The 17,882-nt window shown below is 41.2% G+C and overlaps 2 protein-coding genes across 2 annotated transcripts; both read right to left on the bottom strand.

Annotated features, from left to right (window-relative positions):
- Positions 1-675: 675 nt before the first annotated feature.
- Positions 676-5,491, bottom strand: emc4 (ER membrane protein complex subunit 4). The gene is made up of 6 exons (XM_080485982.1): positions 5,347-5,491; positions 3,837-3,981; positions 3,341-3,455; positions 2,650-2,803; positions 2,380-2,540; positions 676-1,245 (listed from the first exon to the last, which is right to left on the bottom strand). Exons 2-6 carry the CDS (start codon positions 3,938-3,940, stop codon positions 1,210-1,212), a joined length of 570 nt encoding a protein of 189 aa, XP_080342108.1. The 5' UTR covers positions 3,941-3,981; positions 5,347-5,491; the 3' UTR covers positions 676-1,209.
- Positions 5,492-6,368: 877 nt separating this feature from the next.
- cyld3 (cylindromatosis (turban tumor syndrome) 3) lies at positions 6,369-17,851 on the bottom strand. The gene is made up of 17 exons (XM_080486408.1): positions 17,793-17,851; positions 17,355-17,582; positions 16,285-16,402; positions 15,804-15,958; positions 15,175-15,714; positions 14,338-14,443; positions 13,180-13,661; positions 12,558-12,723; positions 11,302-11,443; positions 10,864-10,986; positions 9,490-9,581; positions 9,287-9,350; positions 8,627-8,831; positions 8,431-8,539; positions 8,211-8,329; positions 7,757-7,964; positions 6,369-7,527 (listed from the first exon to the last, which is right to left on the bottom strand). The coding sequence occupies exons 2-17, from the start codon at positions 17,523-17,525 to the stop codon at positions 7,343-7,345; spliced, it is 2,985 nt and encodes a 994-aa protein (XP_080342534.1). The 5' UTR covers positions 17,526-17,582; positions 17,793-17,851; the 3' UTR covers positions 6,369-7,342.
- Positions 17,852-17,882: the final 31 nt, after the last annotated feature.

Consider the following 17,882-nt stretch of genomic DNA (forward strand, 5'->3'; position numbering starts at 1 on the left):
TCTAATGAAAACATATTGAGGATACACAAATCCAGAGTTATTTACATTTTTGGTGTGAGATTTGAATCGCCCCAATTGCGCCTGTGCCTTTAATTAATCCACGTTCAGACATGATCATTAGTTAATAAAAAATTCTGAGCTTTGCAACAACGTCTCATTATCGAGATAGGGTTAACTCCTAGTGAAAGAAAAACTTCTATTTTTGAATTTGTTTATAAATAAAAAAATGTGTTTCTTATATCCTTCTGGTGCTCAAGTACTGTAAAAATATTGTATTCAACCAGCTGTCAAAATGAAGCTTGTAAAACACATTAAGCAAGAACGTCTAATTATAGTGTCATTAAACGGTTTCACATTATTATAGTTCATGTAATCTGTTTTTAGTATTTGAAGGGTTGATTTAGGATAAAATATTCGAAAGGAAACACGTTTAATTATAAGTATCACAATCCTATCCCACGTTTAAACAGGTGTCACTGATTTCAAATTCTTATAAATGCCAATGTGATACTTGGCTCTCATCCAGCTTTTTCGAAATATGAAGGATGTGCAGAGGTGACAATGCAATACAGGGTCTAGAAATAGTGCAGCATTCATTCCTGCGTCAGGAAAAAAAAAAGCGATCAAAACCGATTCCTTTAAAAAATAAAAAAAAGTGTAAAAAGAAGCAACTCTAAAAGAAAACTTCCACATTTCTTTAATCATCCAACACATTTATTGACATAATTGAAAGCAATTCAAGCAACAAATAAGGATTTATTTGATAGAGCAATTTCATAGGAAAAATCTGTATAAATTAAACAGACCTATAAATTAAAACGGCTTGGTAAAGGGGGCTGGTGCGCATGTTGAAATCATGCAGGCAAAAAAAAAAAAAAAAAGTTAGTGAGAAACAACTACAATCTGAGAAAGAAACGAGTGAAATGGGAAGAAAATGTTATTCTATGCAAAAAGTTTTATTAGAAATTCTAACTGGATAAGTCAAACAATTTATAGACTCTGAACTTTAACTTTAGGAGTTGGCGGATAAACATCTGTTAGAATTATGTGTACACATCTAAAAAGCAGGTCTATCTCTGAACTGTGTTCCAGAAAATAATCTCTGCTTCTTGTTTCGCTGTCGTGGTCGAGTCGTGGTCAGAAAACAAGGAAGATGGAGAAAGTAATTATCTGAATCCTCTGTGTGTTTGTGGGCACGCTTCGGCATCCTCACAACACCATCCCTCCGCCCATGATCTCCATCCTCTGTTGAGAAAACAAACACGTGAGATTGTGTCAGCCGCCGCACCACAAGTGAAATCACAGTTCCCCCAATGGGGCTTATATAGAAGCGGAATTACTAGGTAAACACTCGTGTGCATGCACAGTTGCATGTGCTTGCATAATTGCATAATATTTGGTGTGAGCATATTGAGATAGTGACTGGCACTGTTTGTGGAGGTGATGACAGGGACACACAGGTCATCACACACCGATTATACACACGCAAAACATATGGATTAAAAAAATGGTTTGAAAACCACAAATCAGTCTCTGCCCATGCTGATATCATTACAAGCCTACAGATGCAGCAATAGTAGCACCATTTTCCTACTTCAGCCACATGAATCTAACTTTTATATTCAGTTAATTAATAGAAACATACTTTATATGCATTTATGAAATAAACAGAAAACATTGATAAAATCTAACACTCTACACAGAATATATAATCAAAGTGCAGGTGTGACGAGTATCACTATCACAGTATATTATACCACATCTGGAAATTGTGGTCTTTAAAGTACCTATATAGTTTTCATTGATGTGATAATAATCTGAATTATTATCTGATGTATGCCAATGCTACAGTGCTGAATTTAGATAACTAATAGAAAGAAAAAAAAACAATGGACCACTTGTGTTTATTTCTTCTATTTTGGATCTTGACTTAAAGTTTAAATGCAAAAAGAAGAGTAATTTATCAGACGATATCCTGGATTCCACACACTGACTCTACAGCTTTTGCTTGTATAAGTATATTTAGTTAGAAACTGAGAGACAAAAGTCTTTTTAAAGATCTTCAACTGGGGTTTGTGTGGTTGTGGTAACTATTGCGCTTTAAAATCAAACTAGAAACTGACCAAATTCTGCCCCCTACTGGGCAAAAAACAACAGTACAGGTTGTTCAGGCACGCGACAAACCCTCATGTTTTATCTTTTAAAACAAACTGTAAAAGGGCTAAACACACAAAATGGCTTTTTAGAAACAGAGATTACTCTACTCTGAAAATAAAACACACACAGACAGGACTCTACAAAAGTGTCAGCTCACATCTAAAATCGACAAAACAGGTGGACTTGTGTTAATAGCACACATCTACACGTGTGTAACTTTACCTGCGGTGGTTCTATGAAGGCCAGCCAATCAGATGAATGCGTCGGGAGCAGACCCATTGACTGACACTTGTAGATGGCCAACGCTGAACCCAAGAGGTTTCCGATCAGGTACACGAGTCCCTGAAGCCACTGCTGACTAGAGCTCTCCAACAGCTTGAAAGCTGAGACACAAGAAGGAGCCGCGAACAGATAAAGTGACAGGAGCACACATGTGAAGTGCAAAACTGTGTTGTATGTAACGCGCAGTGAAAACGCGACGGGGATACTCACTGGCAGACATGGACATAAGAGCCTGGATGGGCCTCCAGGCCATCATACACACCATCATGATGGGGAAGATGGAGATGGTGTTTCCCGACATGTACATTATGAACAGGTTCATTGGGATCTGTTTTAAGGGTCCAAGGGCCACGTCCCAGCAGCGCTGAGGCACACAAACACAGAAAAATTTATTTTCTGAAACTAAAGTTTTGGGAGGTTATAAACACCAAAGCCTTTACTGATTATTACTGAAATCCCGTCTCGTGAACCTTTTTAAATTTAGATATGTGACTAGATCAAGCAGGAGAGTTCAGTCTTTCCTTGATTTTGATGTAGCTATATGAAGAAACGAGAGGGGGTTGGTTCATGGTGTTAAATGTAGGCTCACTTTGACTCTGCCACATTATGGCTAGTAAGGTTATTTCTACAAAATAGATATTGTCTTTCTTCCCATTTACTTGTGCGGATGTTTTCAGTAGAATGTGTATTGGTATCCATTCATTTGTGCAATCTTATCTTCATGTAGGTGTCACTTACAAAAAAACTACATCAGTTTGACTCGTTAGATGAGGAATGCGATTTCAGAACTAAAGTAACAGAAGGACAAAATATAACCATGAATGATGCTGGGAAGACTTTTGGGTAAAGTAAAAAGAAGGACGGCCATCCGCATTTAAATGAGGGAAAAGCTCCGGCTCACCTTCTCCACAAGGTTCTTGTCTGTTTCCTGAATGCTGGTGTCGGGGACCGGCTTCTCTGAGAAACCAATGGGGTAAACAACGTCTCCCTGACCGCCCTGCCTGTCACCGCGACTCCTGCCATGCAAAAACAAAACAAATAATCACGTCTGAATTCTGTCAATAATCATACCCGACAACAAATACATTGAGTTACAAGCTGAGACAAAGAAACAGCCGATCACTCAGACGCATCCGAACAGATATTTACAGACAGTTAAAAATAAATAAAAATAGACATTCCATTAGACTGAGAGAATAATTATGAATGAATAAAGTGAGAGTGTTAACTGCTCCAACACCATGTGGTCCAAGAAGTTGTCTTTGGTAAATGACTAAAAGAGCAGATAGATACCCTGACATTTTCTCCATAAACATCCAGGAAGACAAAATAAGTTTTATAGCAGAATGAACAAGTCACTGATCACTGCTGCACACTTCACTCATGTCTCCGCTCACCTGGTGTTACCCAGACTCAGCTCCAGCGCCCACTTCATCCTTCTTGCCCCAGCTCCACCTCTGGTTGCCAGAGCTCCTCCTCCTTGCCCCCCTGGAGACGCCATGGTAAAAGACTTCAGCACTCAACCCCAGAGACAAAAAGCACCTGTGGAGCAATAAAAACACACAAGATCACCTCACATAGCTGTCAAGTCAAAGTCAAAAGTGAGCTTTATTTAAAATTTTGCTGTACATAGATGAGACTAAATAAAAAAAATAGAGAATATAGACAAAATATATCACACAAAAGAGAATACAATGAGAAAATAGAGACTGTAGGTGAAAAAAAAGACTGCAACAACTTAAATATAGAAGTTAAACAATCTGAAATGTGCAATACACAATACAATGTAGCCTCAGAATAAGCTAGAATTGTCTATGGGTTGGGTATAGAATGTGCACAGGACCTCTCTGCAGTGCAGTCAGATGTGCACTGCATCAGCTACAACTGTGATCCTTAACAGATGTTCTTATTGTGTTGGATGTTGAAAGCTTGAGAGCTTTGGGAAAAACTTGAGAAAAACAAATCAGGTTTTCTGCTGCCCAATAGGAACCACAAATCCTTCACAAGTTACATTTTACAAACAGACATATTAAGGATTAATAACTACCAATGTTAATTGTTGGTCATGGGACACTGAAATGTCAAATAAACCTAAATATGCAGTAGGAAATGTAAGAAATGTTTTTTTTTGTTTTGTTACGCACCTACAGCCAAGACTGATAGAAAACACAATGATGGCTTTATCTATACTGTGTGTGGGAGAACATGCAGTATAAATCTAAGTTTTGACACACAGACGACAAATATCAAGCTATACTAGAAAACCCAGAGGAAATTGTGTGTTATCTCAGCGTTACCATGGCAACAGACTGCTGATCTCCTATGATCACCTCCGTGAGGTGCCTCTCTCATCCACTTTGGATATGACAATTCTTCAGTGTTTTTGAGGTTTTGTTCGGAAACAGTTAGCCGAATCATTAACAAAAGACATGGCACTATGTCCCGAAGCTTCCGCACGTTTTGATGTGCTTTTTATGTCCGTGGTCCCAACGCTGCGGGCCTATTTACTCAGAGAAAAAAATGGCAGAAGAATATTTATAATAATAAAAGCAAAAGGCCGCCTAGGATAGCAATCTTTGCGCCTCGCCACTAGGGCAGGCACAAGAATTAACAAGCTAAAGGAAGGCTGCGAAAGTGGAAAAAATGCTACACATCTACTGGCAAAACAGCTCTAAATAGGAGCAGTGACATCTTGTGAATTTAAGCACTATTTTCTATTGTATGGGATTATGTTCCGGTTAAATATGAGCAGTGACATCTTGTGACTTCAATCCACGAGATCTAAAATCTAAATCTAACCTGACGTGCAGTGAGGACGAAGTCAGTCATCGTCTGAACACAGGTCAGACACAAGCTTAAACGTTATTGATCCGAGATATCAATTAATAAAAAAAACACGTATCTTACCTTACAGGAACATCCAAATTACAATTATAAGGATTGTTCTGTTAGTTTTAGCAGAAAGAGAATCAATTCTGGTCGAAGATACTCGTCGTCCCCTCGGTGTTTGCTGCTTCCGGCGCAAACATGACGCATCACGCTCCCGTCGCGCATATTACGTCACGTCCGGTGAGAATCTGTACGCATGAAATAACTGGACATACAAATATAATCTTTGAGTTTAAGAGTGAATTTTTTTCCCATTTTTTAAAGAGAGACACTATTTAAGCACGCACTCAATTAAAGAGAAATAAGACAGAATGATAAGAACTTGGTCTCTTAACACTGATTTGTAACAATGACATTTTCTATTGAAAAGGACACCGAACTTTGACGTTACAATTTAAGTAAACCAAAAGGGATGATTTGTAATCCCAATGAATCTTAATGTCAAAACAACTCAGTTCAGTTAAATTAATCATTAGATGCACAATAACGAACCATGTTTACAAACTGAGCTATATTCGCCTGTATGTAGATAATAGATTTTATTTATCAGCGCTTTTCAGAACACCCAAGGTCACTGTACACAATGATCATATTAAAATACAGTAAAAAAACAAACAAACAAAACAAAACATGGAAATGGCATTAAAAAAAACATCCTGGGATTTCCAGTAGACCGACATTGTTTAACATGAATATATTTGTTTAAAAAGCTAAGTTTTAAGATGAGGTTTAAACTGATCAGGGATTAAATGTTTTGGAAGTTGGGTGAAAGTGAGTTCCAGAGATGGGGGGCGGAGCAGTTTAAGGCTCTGGACCCACAGAGGTCATTCAGGCTGGAGGGACAGATAGGCTGAGAGAAGAGAAAATCTGAGAGTGAATCCACCCATTGAGAGCAGTTTGGGGTTCAGTCTCTTGCTCAAGGACACTTTAACATGTGGACAGGGGGAGACGGGGAACTCGCACATGCAATATTCTGTCTGAGGGACAACCACTCTACCAACCGAGCCACAGCCGCCCGCATCCAAATAAAAAGGCAAATTCAAAGAGTATCAAAGTTTTTATTATCAGAGATCCAAGCAATACTTACATTTTTTTTAGGGGATTTGTAATATTCAATGTCGGTTCAAGGTATCAATATTATTTACATACGTAACTGACATCCAAATGAACAAGTGCAAATTAGACAGAATATGTACATGAGTTAAATGTTGCAGGCACAGTGGTTCTTATACAGTGTGAGAGCATCAGGAAGCCACAGGAAAACCCACAAAGGAAGTCATTTGCCTGCAGATTCATGAGCGCTCCTTTGCCTATCGCCAATCTACAGATGTGCACATTTGTTCCTAAGGCACATGAGATGTGTGCAAGAGTTCCTGTGCAAATGTTGCTGTGTTGTTTGTTTTTTTTATCCGAGTTTCAGCTAAAGCTGTGTCAACATATAGATCCACACTTTTGACTTTTCTTTAAACTCGTTTATAGGAAAATGACAACGGCATCTCTCCAGACAAACTGATATTAAAACGACTACTATTCGGAACTTGGTGTGCATTTGAGATCAATGCCGGAAAATCGAAACACAAAGATACTGCCTCCTTGAAGCCGAAGACATCAGAGCACTTAAATCTTTTCATTTATTCTGAACACAAATAGAAATTCATATAATAATGCATGTATGGCAAATACACTTCAGATGATATCAACATGGAGTAGGAAAATTCACCAGAATAAAAAAAAAAGAAAAATGCGCCCGGATGTATTTTATTGCTTGTGCTGAACAAAGCTTAAGCTATGAAATTGCAGTTTTCGCGAAGGATTTTATGACACACAAATGTACACAAGGCATCAGAAGCTGAATACTTTGAGTTGTAAGACTTTAAGATTAATTCATGTTCAAACATTCTTGTCAAGGCGATAAAAAAGGCAAGTGATATTTTGTGAGTGCAGGAGGCGGTGAACCTGAGGAAGTGTCGCTGATGTCATATTTGGGTTTCGACGAGCCACGTTTGCCGTCAGGTCACTTGTACAGGCTGAGCTCGGGACTGTGGTACAGACACATGTAAGAGTCACACAGCAGGCGGCGAGTGGACTCCCGTAAGGAGGCGGCGTCCACCCTGCTCAGCTCGTCCACTGACAAGCTGAGGTAGCGGCCCACTTCTGGACAGGCCTTTACATGTGGGATGTTGAAGCCGTTTTCTCCACCTGTGTGAAACATGGCAGACACTGAAATGGAAGCCGTTGCACTAAAACCATAGTGAGCAAGGTTACTGAATAAAAAGTGCTTCATTTGTGTTACAAGTTTCTTTATTAGAAAGTAGTGGAGTTACTAGTTTCAAAAATTTAAGAGTTGGCTGAAACGACACAGTCCTGCCAGGCAAATGGTGGCGCACAGAGATTTTATTGGTAAAGACCTGCTGGTTTTCGCATTTACCTTCACGGTCGGCCATGCTGTCAAAAAACAGCCAGTCAGAGGCGAGCGGCCCGTACTTGACAAAGCTCACATAGTGGCTGGTCTCGATGCACGTCACAGCAAACAGAGACATTTGCTGGCGGGCAGAATGCAGAGAACCCGTCCACGTTGCGTCAGGAACACTGATCTTCACCGGGCTGTGGGACGTACGCTTCTTATGAGTGTGGACCTGATGATCGATAGAAAGCAGAGGTATAAAGCCCCACCAGCTGATAAGAGGACACGTGATACACCGCCACCAGATGACGTTTCTGATCAAGATGGATGTAAAATTGAAAAAGGTACAAGATTGGCTCCAGTCCCCTGCGAACCCATGATGGATAAACTGATACATGAATGGCTGGACAAATCCAAACTGTGGTTCCCTTTCAACTCGTAGGTCAGGTGACCTAACAATGAAGTAATACATGCCTACCTGTGTTTTGCAGGTCTGGCAATACTGCTTGAGATGGCCAGGAGTGATGTCTTGGTCTTCATAACACTGCAGACACTCCCACTCTGCGATAGCCTCACAGATACTGCACTGTCTCAAACCTACAGGCAGAAACAGGCAAATAAAACCACATTGAAATGTTAGAAAAAGCAGTTGAGACCAAGTGAAATGCAGCTCAAAGATTCCTTGTCGTAGTTCTTACTGTCATCCAGCAGGTCGGTGATGTCCAGGCTGAGGGAGGGCAAAATGGCATCAAACATTTTAAACTCCTTCCCAAATCTTGGCATGAGCAGTAAGAGGCAGGAAGGAGCCTGAAGGACAGAATCGACACAAGCTGTCCAAAGATCATACACTTATTTGAACAGTAGTTTCATGGACGCATCACTCATTTCTGCTACCTCGACAAACTTGAGGCCGGAGTGGAGGAACGAGGCTTCCAGCAGGCTCTGGACGGTGGCCACCCGCATCCGACTGGATGCTGGCAAAGAGAGAGGGATGGGGGAGTTGACCGGAGAGAGGGATGAGGGGGAGGAGGGGGAGGAGGGGAGGGCAGGTGGGAAGAGCTGGTAGAGGTGACACTCCTGAGGCTGCTGAGTCATGGATCTGAAAGAGAGTCGAGGAAAACAAAGCAAGAATTTGAAAACCCGGTTACTCTGGTGTGTCATGCCAGTGCGGCAAAAACCCGGATGAAACTCGTGTAGTTATCTAGAAATGGTGTCCGCTGACCTGCGCTAGTTAAAATATAGTGCTGATGAACCCATGTTTCCTCTGAGAAACCATATAAGAATACCTGCAATGGAGCTGTGCTGTGTTTTGATGAAGCTTTGTGTGTGTGTGTGTGTGTGTGTGTGTGTGTGTGTGTGTGTGTGTGTGTGTGTGTGTGTGTGTGTGTGTGTGTGTGTGTGTGTGTGTGTGTGTGTGTGTGTGTGTGTGTGTGTGTGTGTGTGTGTGTGTGCCTGGCTGCTTGTAAACAACACAACAATAACGTGCAAACCGTCACCCCACGAGAGACGACGACATGAAGCCACAGTGGAGCTCTCAAAGCGCGTGGCGCTCACCTGATCTTGAGGAGCGGCTCGACTCGGAGGAGCTGGAAAAGCTTGTTGAGGAACTCCTCAGGATCTGACAGACACAAGACAGCCGTGTGACAGCATTCCTCCCTTTCATCAACATTCTTTGCGTCATGACGGCAGAGGGCTGATTTTGTGAGGGTGAGAAAAACCGGAAATCCAGAGACACATGAACGCTTTCACACACATACCTTTCTCCTGGTTGGTGAAGCCGGCGTTGCTGTTGGCGGCTTCCAGCAGTCGTCTCAAGGCCATGGTCTTACTGGCACACACATAGCCATACCTGGGAAACACACCCGTATGACAATAAGCACGCAAGAATGTGACTCAAGCTTTCCCCACAGGTTTCTCTGTGTTAAGAGTTAGTTTTGGCACCGAAATATTTATTTGCTTGTGTGAGTCTCTTATTTTCTTGTAACTCAGCCGGCTCACCCCAGGTTTTTTTGGGAAGTTTTCTTCTTATAAAAGCAATAGATATAATAAAAACAACACTGCTGAGAAAAAAATTTATTATTTAAAATTTTTTGTATTGTAGGAACTATATTATCACATTTTTATTTCTTATTCTTCAAAGTTTCCCATCAAACTATTCCCAAACAGAAAAATATTAGAATAGCTTAGGTCAGATATAAATGTTTTAGTTTGAAATATATTGAATGTTTTATCACATTGCATCCATATTAGTGAGTTGACACTTCCTGAACCGGCAGAGACGGTAATTATTTAGAGCCTATTGAGCTTGTGGATTTTCTTTTTTTTTTTTAAATCATTCAAATGTTGCTGGGTGGTTAATAACATCCAACTCTGAAAATCTAACAGCGACAGATTCACACAGACTGCGACTCCAGTGCTGCAATTTAGTCACACACTTCTCTGCTGTGCACATTTTTTTGTTGGCATTTCACCATGATAAAGTGCTGCACATCTTCATTTCTTGGTACATTTTGACTGCTTTGTCCTTTAAGATATAATAAAACCTGAAATATATTTTAAATAATATGATAACTTCAACCGAGAGAGAGAGAGAGGGCTATAACCTGCTAGATAATGGTTTGATGCCAATAAAAAGTCTCAAAATATTAGTCAAACTAAATTTTCTGTTTGTGAAATTCCATAACAAATTAATATTATCAAATCAAAAAGAGTTTTTCAGAAAAAAATTCTAGACATTATTAAAAATGACAAATTCACTTTAACACAAAAATTATATATAAAAAAGCCATTTTAAAATCACCTTCATACTGCATACTCATTTCCATTCTGCATGAATTTGAGGCTATTTTAAATTAAAAAAAAAACTCATTCCAAATGTTAAATTGTCCTCTCATAATGATAAATGTGTCATATTGTGTGGAGGTGTGGGGTTTAACAATTCAATATTTCTGTCAAACAAAGCGACAGAAATTGAAAGAAGTTGAAATTATACTTGTGCAGTTGACTGAAATTTAATGAACCGAAACCGTTTGTTGACAGCAACCTGTGCGTACATGTGTGTACACACACACACACACACACACACACACACACACACACACACACACACACACACACACACACACACACACCTTCGGAGGGGGTTTACGATTTCACAGCGGAGCAAGTCTTGAGCCTGACTGGAGCTCTCTTCAGTTTCAGCGTCAGAAGGCCAAAACAACACCCAGTCAGCTGAGCTGCAGCAGGAGAACAGGCTGGAAATAAAGGAGACGCAGACGGACGAGTAAATACATAAAGAGTCTTACTGTGTGAACTGAAACAGGACATTAAAAGTGTGTGATAACGTGAATCTGACAAGGTCAAAATCATTTAAACAAATAGTTTTCTCCAATTAAAGCATAAAAAGTAAAATTTGGGGGGAAGATTTATTTATTTATTTATTTATATATCATTAAAAAAAAAACATGACTTCTGTGTAAATTCTATTCTGCTGTTATATCGGATGAGGTGCATTTTGCAGCGCGACTCGTCTCTAAGTGGAGACTTTCATGCCAAGACTCCGGTTCCACCTGAAGAGCGTGGCGTCCAGGTAGCAGGAGTTGAGGTGACCCTGGATGCCTCTTTTCCAGCCGTCGAAGAGCTCTTTGGCCTCGTCTCCCTCCCCTGGAGGAGTGTGCTCCTCCACACGCTCGCTGCCCCAATCGGCGAAGCCTGGCAGCCACAGACAAGAGTTCAGTATCGTGTAATGAAAAGTAAATATACCTTCTGAAATTCTGTTGGATGAGAATGTCTACTGAAAAGCAGCAGGAGTGGAGAAACCTATTAAAGGCGCGGCTGAGTATCAACAAACGTGTGCTCCAGCGGGAAATGATTCGGCTTCTTATAATAACGGCACCGACTACATTTCAGAAACGTCTCTCAAATGATCGCTCATGGTTTGAGACCGTCGGGAATGGATGGTTTGACCGTACGCTGGCCAGCTGCTCCGGGCACAAGAGCAGCAGCGACTGGGGAACCTGGTGTCAAATTACAAGCTCCTTGATGCAAAATTGCAAACACACTTTGGCAGAAAACTGCAGATGACAATTTATTGCACATTCGGCACAATGTCTTTGTAGGACAGTGTGTTTTTCTCACGACCTGTGGAGGTTTAAGACGACCAAACGTGGTGACTGCAGGTACTTGATGTTGTTGTAAATAAAGATGATGAGATGTATCGATTCACAAGTGGCACAGAGGAGCTATAAGTGTAGAAGGTTCCGTTTCTTCAAAAAGTAAGTTCAGATTGCCGCGATTGCCTCATTTGAAAACTGTGATATTGTCACTGATTCCTTAATTTAGAAATCTGCCCGAGTTTGAAAAGGATTTAAAACGTTGACAAAAAAAACCATTGAGCAGAGCGGCTAATATAATAACTATTGTAATTATTGTTGTGGATAGAGAAAATACTGGAGGAGAGGAACTTTCAGTGTTGTCATGTAGCCTAGTAGTTATCAATTTCTGTTTCTCCAGAGACCATTTTTGTAAAGTGTTCCAAGAATGAAGGATGATTAGATTATGCAGTGGAGTGTGTGAGTCCAGGTAGCGTAAACTTCATGTTTCTCTAATGGAATGCATTGTTATTTTAAGCTTTATGGTTTTTTGGGGTTTTTTTAAGCTGTGGTGTTGCTTCCTTTTCCATTAAGGCTCTACATCAAACTTAAGACTAAGAGTTTCCGGGATGCTGTAGTCGTCAACCTCATGTTAAATTCAGAGAAAGCGTCACCTATGGCACCCATACTTTCTCAAGCGATACAGTGAGAGGAGAATTTGTGTGTTCTCTCACATATAGAGTTGCACCGCTCCACTTGATTGACAGGCGTCTCGGGGGCGGGAAAGCGGGAGTCGCGTCGGCAGTTGCGAAGTTTAACAAACAGCCCCTTGTTGGGCGGGCAACGGAAGTGACGTTCACCGATGTAACTGCCATCTGTTCCTGCAGACAGCTCCTGGTCCTGACACACACACACACACACACACACACACACACACACACACACACACACACACACACACACACACACACACACACACACACACACACACACACACACACACACACACACACACACACACACACACACACACACACACACACACACACACACACACACACACACACACACACACACACACACACACACACACACACACACACACACACACACACACGTTTTCATACCTTTAGACGACCTTGCACCAAATTACATTAATCTCCTGCAGAATTACTGAAATCTGCTTCACATTTTCTCCCAAAAATTCCAACGTCTTTTTATGGGTTTGTCCTAATGGTGTCAGAAAGTCTCGATAACATGAGAGTATGAATACTTGGGACTAATTCATTTGTGGGTGGATTCTGGGTCTTGCAGCAGAAAGAGATACTAAAAAGCACAGATTCAAGCTCTCATTACCAGTTCGATTCCCGCCACCGTCTCCGAGATGCCGTTTATTCGTCCGATCCAGCGGATCACCCCAAAGAGTGGCGGGTCGTTCACTTCCACCATGGAGCCCACCTCCAGCTCCTCCCCCGTTCCCGCCTCTCCATCCTCCGCGGCATCCTCCTCGTTAAGCGGAGACCACAGAGCCGTGGGCGGGTCGGGGAGGCCGTTGGCGTGTTGCGGCTGGTCGGCGGCAGGAGGTGAAGACGGGCTTTGAGGTTTGGGCGGAGGGACAGGGGGAGGAAGAAGAGGAGGGGGAGGCAGCAGCTTCGGGGAGGGTTTTGGATGAGGCAGGGGAGGAGGCTTGAGTCCAAGCTTGCCTGGGGGCATCAGGGCCATCTTTGAAGAGGTGGTCGTTGGCGAAGTTGAGACTGGTTTAGGAAGAGGCGGCAGTGCTGGCTTCAGGATAGATTTGGGAATTTGGACAGGAAGGTTGAGACGGTGGGATTTTTGCTCTGAGGACGTACAAATACAACAGCTTACATATAGATACAAAACTGTTAAATAGTGCAGTGTGAAACTCTCAGGCGTGAACAGAAAAGTATTTTCACATCTCCAAAGCCCTTGTCAGAAAAAATGTTTAAGAAAATCTACAAATTTCTCCTTGTCTACATTTTCTACCATATATACGATAATAAAGTGTTGGACTATCACATTAATGGTGACAATGTCAAAGGACGATTATTTCACAGTTTGTAAGATTCAGAAAAATGTGTCAGAAATAAAAGGTTTCATTGTGAAAAAATGATTGTCAAACAAAATAACTCTTTTAATGAGAAAAGTTTTGTAGAACTAAAGCCTGAAAGCCTAATTTGCTCGAATAACTAATTGCGTCCAAAAAGATCCAGTATGAACTAAATTTAGGCTTTCATTAACTTCAAACCACAAAAATCTAAAGAGAACAGAATATAAAAGTGAGAATAACAGGTCCCCATTGAATTTATGAATACAACTCCCCAAAATAAAAGTTCTTAGATATGGTGCAGCTTCTTCAAATAACAATGATCACTATGTGGATCGTAGATGTTGGGATTTTTGAGTAAATCGTCAACAAAAAAAATGTTAGAAGTAAAGAAAGATTGTATAACTAAATGTGGCTTTTTTTTAATTTTATTTAAAAAGCTGCCATACCCAAGGACACCATGCTGACGGGCAGCAATAGGCCATAGAGTGGTGCAGGAATGTGGCAGAGCTTCTCTCCTTTGTAATGCCCGTCCCAGCCGCCGACAGGAGCGTCCTGAAACACAAAGATACCGTCCAGAAAAAAGATTTTTAAAGAAATGGGAGTATCCATTCTTCAAGCTGACACGAGTTATTTAACTGCTAAGCACAGACAGTGAGAGATGCATATATATAAAACTATAATCAGCCACAAACACATGTAGATGTAATTGCTGCATTACTGGGATAGGAAGATTCGTGTTTGGTAAGGAACATTTAGGGGATGAGCAAAAGAGTGGAGTATGTTTGTTGCACTAATGATAAACAACATTATAACTTATTTGGCTTTTAATCCTTATTTTTAAACTTCTGGTACCACTAAATCAGGATTCTATAACCCGCAGCTCTGAAATCAATAAAAAGCTTATTCTTCGGCTCAAAGTCTCACCAATGATTTCAATAGTTTGTCAACAAAAACATGTATAATCTGCCCGCTTAGCCTTCTCTGCATGTGACAAATGTTGAGATTCAAACAAACTTAAAACAAAAAGTCTAATTTGTATTTATTACCAACAAAGCAGGCTGACCTTTATGTTTTAAAAAGTGGAAAAGTATGATCACAATGCTAAATGTCAAAAATTACTAAGCAAGCTCAAGCAGACAGAACTGTCTGAAAGACTGAAAATGGATAAATATAAAACAGCTAAAACAACTAAAACAGTTATAACTGCTCAAATTGTGAAAATAATATCTGAAACAGCTGAACAGGTAAAAATTGCAAAAAGGGTTCTGTTGGTTGGAACTGACCGTAATCACTCCGACATACATCCCCGATGAAGGTCGACCTGGCAGGAGACCACAGAAGCGAACCTCCCCAGCATGCACAGTGTCCTCCTGGGAAATACACACCCGCTGGCCAACCTGGAATGGCGGAGGCGGCAGAGCATGGCCGCGGCTGTGAGCGGAAGTGGGTGCCGACTCGGCGGTCCCTGGAAGCATACCGTGCGCCTGAGTTGTGCTGCTGGGAGGATGATGGCGGAAACTGGTGTGGCGGCTGCTCTGCTGCAGAAGTTGATGAGGGGGACGGTTCGGACGGTCAATGTTGCCATGATGGCCGTTGCTGTGGTGATTGCTGCTTCCCCGGCGGTGAACCCGGTCGCGCGCTCGCTCCTGTCCATCGGAGCCCCGGCCGCGTATTCGCTCCTGTCCCTCGAAGGCGTCACTGCGAGACCATTGGCGGGACGTGATGTGACTGGCAGGGACAAAGAGGGCACAGGCCTCGGGGCAGGTGAACAGACGATGACCCTTGTACGAACCGTTGCCCTCTCCTTTGCCGACGGCCGAGCCCTGGAGGAGTAGCAGCGAGTGTCAATGTGACCAAGGAAATAAACAATAAAAAGGGTTTTTAACTACAACCTGCCTGACAGTTCATTTACCTTGAGTTGCACCCCAAAATACACGGTGTTGCTCCCTCTTGTGAGCGGCCCGACGTACTTCAGTTCTGCCTCCGCGAGCTCGCCCTGCTCGCCGATTTTAACCCACAGCAGAGCTTCGAGAGGTAAAGAGGCTAACTGCTGCAGTGTCCCGTTGTCTGGAAAATAAAAACAAAAAAACTAATCTTACAGAGGCAAGATGTCACTGTTGACAATAAATAAAGCAACATTATGGCATTTATTAAGTCACCATGGGACTTTCAGTTTAAGAAACCTTTAGCTTTGTTCACTTAAGTGTGTATATATACTGTTGTGTATTCACTTTTCACCAAAATCCAATTTATTTGAACCATTTATAGTCAAGCAAGACCGGTTTCTTCACTAAAAACAAGCTAATTTCAATTGAGCAAATGTACAGCTTTCCATGTATAAACATATAACAACTAACACTAACTCTTCTGAGTACTTAGTATGGATGCATTACTTAGAAGTTTCAGTCGAGCTTCAGGATCCGTCACAGGCTCCAGCAGTCCAGCGAGGTCAGTCGGGACTTCGAGCAGAAACCTCTTCTCGACTCTTACCATGGCACCATTGTCCAGCACCTGTTGTTAAACATGACGTCCAGTATAAAGTTCAGATTAACTTTATCAATGTAAAACCCAAGCAAGTGCAATATATATGATTAATAAAGAATGTGCTGAAGAGTCATATTTTAAAAAGCCTTTTTAATTTCTGATAACTTTCTTTAGCAGTATTTTAAGTCGTCTTTTTGTGTATAGCCCCTACTTAGGAATGTATAGAGACGAACTGTTAAATGTAAGCACAATCAAAAAGCAACAATGTGAAAATATGATTAATATACAAGTTGTATATTTGATAGGGAACCAGGTGGGAAAAAAAATAAGTTGGTTCATCAAATAATGGCACTGTAATTCAGTGCTCAGCATTACCACCTCAGCAAGAAGCTTTGGATTCACTTATGCTACGGAGTTATCACTCTGTGGAGTTTGTTCTCTGGGTGTTTCCTCTCCTAGTACTTTCTTCCTCCACAATCTCAACAGATATTTTCCTTGTTACTTGTTGACTCTGAATCACATACAGGTGTGTTTCTGTGCATGGGTGGATGCCACCCATGCTTGGACAGATTTCAAACAACACAAAAAAGGATCAAATGCAAATTCATATCAGAATCTGTGAAGCAATTGATTTTGAAATATCCCTGAGATTCTGGTGCGTTGGTTGGAACAAGGTAAGATAAAAATAAAAAGTGAAAGGATGTGAAAGTAATATTCAATTCAATGTTTCTTCAGCTTTAAACAAAAATCAAACAAGCTATTAAATTACTTTCTATTCTTTTCATAACTTTGAGTATCAAAGTTTAAAAGAGCTTAGTTTCAACAATCAATAAGTCATCTTTGAAGTATTTTAATTTAACTTACATGGTTTGAGCATTGCGTTGAGTTGCATAAAAAGTTACTCTTCCTACAGATATCATTGTGTATTACACCCTACAGGTGTAATTTCAATTTAATTCTTTAAATAATAAAATTATACCTTGACCCAAGGGTGGTCCGTTCGGCTTCTGACCGAGTCCTGCTCCTGGCAGAGGAACCCCCGTTGCAGCAGAATGGTACCTTCCAGCTGGTCCTGGACCTTCAGGTCGGTCGAGATCAAATACATTTTGGGGGGACGGCGCTTCCTGTTGTACTCACTGGCTCCTGACATCTCGAAAATTATTTTAATCTGTTACTTGTTCACAGTGTGGTTCCGTCCTTCATTTTTCTGTGAAAAAACACAACGTTTTATAAGAGCCGAAGAGTGTCGCGTTAGCGCGTTTTCACCAACTTCACGTACCATCAGGTAGGTAACACCTTCTCAATTCAACTTAAATTCGCTCTGAAAACATGTGAACAACAAACACCACCATACCGCTGTATCTATGTTTTTAATAACAAACCACGCGGAAAAGTTCGCTCCAGTGGAAAAACTCACCGACTTTAACCGATCGTCAACATTTCCAATCACATTTTTAAAGTCGCTCGGCTTCAATAACAAACCAGCTCACCTAGAAAGCAGGAAGCA

Source organism: Lipophrys pholis, assembly GCF_963383615.2.
Source record: "Lipophrys pholis genome assembly, chromosome: 18".
Lineage (NCBI taxonomy): Eukaryota > Metazoa > Chordata > Actinopteri > Blenniiformes > Blenniidae > Lipophrys > Lipophrys pholis.

Excerpts from the sequence above, each read along its gene's own strand:
- emc4 (XM_080485982.1), bottom strand. The coding sequence starts at position 3,940 with ATGGCGTCTCCAGGGGGGCAAGGAGGAGGAGCTCTGGCAACCAGAGGT. Across the intron at positions 2,541-2,649 it reads TCTTATGTCCATGTCTGCCA|CTTTCAAGCTGTTGGAGAGC; the intron begins GTGAGTATCCCC and ends CTTGTGTCTCAG. Across the intron at positions 1,246-2,379 it reads CCTTCATAGAACCACCGCAG|AGGATGGAGATCATGGGCGG; the intron begins GTAAAGTTACAC and ends TTTTCTCAACAG.
- cyld3 (XM_080486408.1), bottom strand. The coding sequence starts at position 17,525 with ATGTCAGGAGCCAGTGAGTACAACAGGAAGCGCCGTCCCCCCAAAATG. Across the intron at positions 13,662-14,337 it reads CGTCAGCATGGTGTCCTTGG|AGCAAAAATCCCACCGTCTC; the intron begins GTATGGCAGCTT and ends GTACGTCCTCAG. Across the intron at positions 9,351-9,489 it reads CTTCACCAACCAGGAGAAAG|ATCCTGAGGAGTTCCTCAAC; the intron begins GTATGTGTGTGA and ends TGTGTCTGTCAG.